At 59.6% G+C, this 5,546-nt stretch overlaps 1 protein-coding gene across 2 annotated transcripts in view; it reads left to right on the plus strand.

Moving 5' to 3' along the window:
• Positions 1-5,546, plus strand: part of LOC101655913 (bifunctional peptidase and (3S)-lysyl hydroxylase JMJD7) — a 34,849-nt gene that overhangs the window by 22,144 nt on the left and 7,159 nt on the right. Inside the window, exons 7-13 of one of the 2 annotated variants that reach the window (XM_045288061.1) lie at positions 2,749-2,821; positions 3,038-3,174; positions 3,260-3,391; positions 4,447-4,487; positions 4,683-4,725; positions 5,070-5,124; positions 5,409-5,539. In XM_045288061.1, coding sequence (XP_045143996.1) covers positions 2,749-2,821; positions 3,038-3,174; positions 3,260-3,391; positions 4,447-4,487; positions 4,683-4,725; positions 5,070-5,124; positions 5,409-5,539 — 612 coding nt within the window. Of the gene's footprint in view, positions 1-46; positions 207-302; positions 773-2,748; positions 2,822-3,037; positions 3,175-3,259; positions 3,392-4,446; positions 4,488-4,682; positions 4,726-5,069; positions 5,125-5,408; positions 5,540-5,546 lie in introns of those variants that run through there. The other variant, XM_004712728.4, reaches the window with a different exon arrangement.

The raw sequence follows: 5,546 nt of genomic DNA on the forward strand, positions 1-5,546 counted from the left end.
ATGGCAAAGCCAAAGGCCGAGTTCCCCGGCCCTGCTCCGTCCCCAGGTGCCCTGGATCCCTCTGGACCCCCTGGCGCCAGATTTGGCCCGGTACCCCCAGTACCGTGGGGCCCAGGCCCTCCGTTGCACCGTGCAGGCCGGCGAGATGCTCTACCTGCCGGCCTTGTGGTTCCACCACGTGCAGCAGTCCCAGGGCTGCATTGCTGGTGAGGAGCTGCCGGCCTCGGCCAGCTGGCAGGGCGGGCTGGGGAGGCTCTGGGTCAGAGCTGGGCCGCCTGCTCATGCGCCTGCTCTCCCCACAGTGAACTTCTGGTACGACATGGAGTATGACATCAAGTATAATTACTTCCAGCTGCTCGACACCCTCACCAAGGCCTCAGGCCTGGACTAGTGGAGCCCCCCCCCTGAACTTCACACTCCCCCCGACAGCTTAGGGGGCACTTGGGCTCCTCCCCAGCCAGGCCCCCACAGAGACACCCTGCAGGCTGCCTGACCCAGAACCCCATTTGGATTGGGACCGACCCTGGAGACTCGTGGGTGATATGAGGAGGACCAGGAAGTGCCAGGCAGGTCTAGGTCAGGGTTCCCAGAAAGCATCCACGCAGGTGAGGCAGCCCCGTGGGGGCCAGCTGCTGCGTCCTCTCTCATCTGTAAAGCGGAGATAATGATGGCCCCTACCTTTCCAGCTGCCCTGGGGCCTGGAGAGGGTGTCTGTAAGGGCTGGCTCGAAGGACATGCTCAATAAAGCCGGGGAGGCACCGTGTGGTACCCACTCGTCGTCGTTGTGGCCGTCTGTCTCCTGGGGAGGGTGGTGAGGGTTCAGATGGAAACATCAGAGAGTGGACTACAGCGCATACTCATACTCAGGTCTGGTCAGCAGGCCAACCCTGCTGTAACTCTCTGCCAGGGCTCGCTGACTGGGTCTGGTTTGCTTCCTGACCCCCTGATGGGGTTGGTGGCCTGGGGCCAATCCTGTATCTCTCAACCAGCACAGGGAGCAGGGCACAGGAGCTGCCCCCATCCTCACCCCCACCCTCACCCCCACTCCCGGGCTGCTCCTCTGCAGAAGAAACTGACTTTCCTCACGCTGCCTCCACAAAAGGGGAGATGAGCCCCCTTCCCCTGGGTGCCCACCTGGAGCTCCAGTCCTGGCTATCTCTGGGGACCTGAGGATGAGGATGGAGGTGGCCCAGCTCCTGGCTTTGAAGAGCTGTGTTTTGTAACAGCCACTCCCCTGCTGTGATGATAGGGTCCGGACACACCCCTCGGGCCTGCTTCAGTCCAGACTGGGCATTCCTGTCCTACTGGTACCTGGATGTTGCTACAAGCCTTGTTGGTAGGGACTGTGCCCTTGCCCTGCCTCTGGCTGCTGCTCACATCTCAGTGGCCCCTCCAGGCCACGCCTTCGGTGGGTTGGTGAGTTGTCCTGGAAGCAGGACCCAGTTGGGCAGGCCCAGGTGGTGTTGGCTGGGGGAAGTGGGTCTTCCAGGGACCTGGCAGGGGTGGGGGACCCTGAACCCATGGGAGGGTGTCAGTAGCCCCAGTATAGGCTGAGGTGCCTCTTTTCTTGGACAGGGTGTGGGGCTTGGGCGGAGCGGAAGATGCAAGTGGGAGGGGCTTTGGAGGCCAGTTGGGACACACTTGGATCTTGGCTTAAAACCCCACAGTTCTCAGCCCAGTGGCTGCTGCTGCCGTTGCTCGCCCCCTGCCCGGGACCCCCAGCCTCATGGCTCTGGTAAGGCCGGTGTGGCACTGGAGCCCACCCTGACCCTTGCTCCCCACCTGAGCCCTGGCTAATGATTTCTCTGGAGGGCTGGGGCTGCGGTAGTCTTTGGGTGTAGAGGGCGTGTTTGCCAGCCTTGGGTAGGGGCCTGGCTGGGCTGGGGGTCCACAGAGCTCCTAGGCAGGGAGAGGCTCCTGGCTGCTCCCCTGCTTCCTCTGAGTCAGTTGCCTGGGCTGTCGGGGCCTGAGACTGACGAGATGGGTGACTTTCCTGGGCTTTTCCTCTGCCAGGAGCCCCCGGGCTCATGCAGCTGGGACTTCCTACGGCAGCTGGGAGGCCAGTGGAAGGGCCTGCTGACACACGCTCCCTGACCCCAGCACACCTGGCAGGGCTTCAGCCCAGAGCCCGGGATGGTTTGGGATGGAGTCCCGGGGTCCCTTGTTCCCCTCCCCTCAGAGAACCCAGAGCGCGCAGGGCTTGGCACCCATGGGCTGCCTGTCCTGGTAACCACCCACCTGCCCCAGCACAGAGGTGGCTTCCAGAACTGCCCCCTGACCAGGGGTGGGACGCACAGTGAGGAGCGAGTGAGCAAGCAGGCGCTTAGCCCCCAGCAGGCCACTCCCTCCATGGCCTTCTGTACGCCCCGAAAGCTTCGTAAGCGAAGGCATGGGCTGGGGGCGACAGGCGGCAAGATGGGAGCCTGCTGGTTCCAGGAGAGGGAAGCGGAGAGCACAACGAACGATTGGGTAAGGTGCTGGGTCACCTCTCTGTGCCTCCGCCTCCTCCTTGCGAAGCAGCGTAGTGCTGGCCACTGAGCCGACTGAGTTAATGTATGGAAAGCCCTTGGGACAGAACCTGTCACGGGCATTGTGTAAGTTCCTATGGACGTGCCCTGTTTCCTCTAGACTCTGGGTTCTGGGTGGCCCTGGTCCTGTTGGTACAGGATGAGCCCTTGCAGGTGCCCAAGCCTCCCCTTTGGTCCTGTCACCCCACATCAAACTTGTCCCCTCCCTGCTGCTCTGCAGGCCAAGTTGCCCGGGACCTGCCTGCTCACCATTCGTGTGTTGCAGGCCCACAGCCTGCCTGCCAGGGACCTGGGTGAGTGGACCGAGGGAGGAGAAGGGGACTGAAGTTGCAGTCGGAGCAGGGCAGGGACGGTGGGAGGTGGCAGGAGGGCTGGGCCTGCCAAGAGGTCCTGGGGCGGGGGCTAGTGATGGAGGGTGGGGCTCTGTGTGTCCCCAGGGATCCCTGTGGTGGTGCACTCTGGGAGGCTGGGTTGGGGGAGACTTCGGCCCTCATTTCTTCTCCTCACAGTGACCCACTCTGACTTCTATGTGACCCTGTGGCTGCCCACGGCCTGCAGCCACAGGCTCCAGACGCGCACGGTCAAGAACTGCAGAAGCCCCGTCTGGAACCAGAGCTTCCACTTCCGGGTGCACAGCCAGATCAAGGTGGGCCTGCCTCAGCCCGGCCCTGTGTACCCCTGGCCCCCCCAACACCGCACCCCATGGCCCTCTCACGCTGCTCCCCTTCCAGAACGTGGTGGAGCTGAAAGTGTTTGACCAGGACCTGCTGACCAGCGATGACCCCGTGCTGTCAGTGCTGTTTGACGCAGGCACTCTGCTGCCTGGGGAGTTCCGGCGCCAGAGCTTCTCGCTGAGCCCGCAGGCAAGACTCCACATGGGCAGCCGAGGGCGCTGCCCTCGGCACTAGCAAAGGGGTACACTTTGGAGGGAAAGCTACTTAAATGCCCTTCTTCTTCAAAGAACTTGTTAACAGACCATGAGACTCTTGTCAACCAGGAGCTGTTCCCCGAGGAGCCACGTTACGGACCGCAACTCTCCCCGCCACGCCCCGCTTGGGGGAAGCCTTGGCACCCCTAGCTGGCATCTGGGTTGGAATCTCCGCATACCCACACTGACACACACACTCACACTCACATTCACATTCACACCCACATGCATCCCCCCACACACACAAGTACACTCACACACAAACACACACACACTCAACCACTGCCACACTCACACATGCACAGCCATGCAGATACACATGCACTCACATATACACACAACCACTCACATACATGCCCACATACATGCACACGTCTCACCTTTTTTTTTTTGACTGAATTAAGCTTTATTATTGATTTTTTAAAATCATTTCATTAGGGGCTCATACAACTCTTATCACAACCCATACACACATCAATTGTGTAAAGCGCATTTGTACATTCATTGCCCTCATCATTCTCAAAACATTTTCTCTCCACTTAAATCCCCGGCATTAGGTCCTCATTTTTCCCCTCCCTCCCCGCTCCCCCCTCCCTCATAAGCCCTTGATAGTTTATAAATTGGTATTTTGTCATATCTTGCCCTGTCCGACGTCTCCCTTCACCCACTTTTCAGTTGTCCATCCCCCAGGGAGGAGGTCACATATAGTTCCTTGTAACCGGTTCCCTCTTTCCTACCCACTCTCCCTCTACCCTCCCTGTTTCGCCACTCACACCACTGGTCCTGTAGGGCTCATCTGCCCTGGATTCCCTGTATTTTCAGTTCCTATCTGTACCAGGGTACATCCTCTGGTCTAGCCAGACTTGCAAGGTCGGATTCGAGTCATGGTAGTGGGAGCCGGGAGGAAACATTTAGGAACTAGAGGAAAGTTGTATATTTCATCATTGTTACATCGCACACACGTCTCACCTTTATAACTTGCTTCTTCAGGGTGAGGAGCGGCTGGACGTTGAATTCCGCCTGCGGAGTCTGTGAGTTAGGGGTTTCGGGGGGCAGGGGAGCTCAAGGTAGGGAGAGGGGCTCTGGGTCGATTCTCTCCCTTCTGGAAGGAGAGAGCCTCGTGCTCTCAGGGCTGGTGTCCTTCCCCAGGGACCCTCTGTGGTTGGAAGGACTGCCTAGGCTTCTTTGGGAGCAAGAACCTGATCCCTGCTTTTGGCTTTTCCCAGGACAGACTGTGTGGAGCAGCTCACCAGCAATGGTGTCCTAGTGGTGAGTCAGATCATTGTAGTGATTCGGGATCATAGAAGTGATTGAATCAGGATCATAGTAGTGATTCCGGATCGTAGTGGTGATTTGGGGTGGTAATGGTGATTTGGGATCATAGTAGTGATTCGGGATTGTAGTGGTGAGTGGGACACCCTCCCTTAGGCCATCTGCTCACCTGCCCTCCTGGCTGGGAGTCTGTCGACCAGGAAAGAGCAGAGTGGGAGGGGCTATGATTTCCAGAGGACATGGGACTGAGGAGCGGAAACCTGGGGCTGCGGGGGCAAGGGTAATGGTGGGGTGTCCTTGTGTGGGAGGGGCAACATCTGAATCCTCTCTTCCCAACACAGGCCCGGGAGCTTTCCCGCTTGCACCTGCGGCTGGAGGAGGCCGGGGACGAGAAGGGTAAGTCTCCCAGGTCACCAGGACAGCCCTGGCCCTCAGCCCCCGTCTTCCTCCAACCTCAGCTGTCCATCCTGGAGGAAGCTACTAGCCGCCTTCAGCCTCCGAAGGCTAGGGGCTGGGGATGAAACTGCCCAGGTTTACCAGGACCTGGCATTTTCCCATGACCCTGCTCAGAGGGGGCTGGGCTGAGGGTAGCTCCTCCCAGCCTCTGCTGGCCACAGGGGTGGGAGACACCTCACGGGCAGGGAACCCCCTCCTACCCCTACCTTGGTTCCTGTCTCCAGAGTCACAGAGCAAAGTTCAGCTTGTGGTCCCTGGGTCCTATGAGGGTCCTCAGGAGGCCTCCGTGGCCAACAACTCCTTCCATTTCCACTTCCCCACCTGCTGGGAGCAGAAGCTAAGTATCCACCTACAGGTAGGGT

This window comes from Echinops telfairi, unplaced genomic scaffold (genome assembly GCF_000313985.2).
Source record: "Echinops telfairi isolate 266 unplaced genomic scaffold, ASM31398v2 ScPeMD7_18;HRSCAF=68, whole genome shotgun sequence".
Taxonomy (NCBI): Eukaryota; Metazoa; Chordata; class Mammalia; order Afrosoricida; family Tenrecidae; genus Echinops; species Echinops telfairi.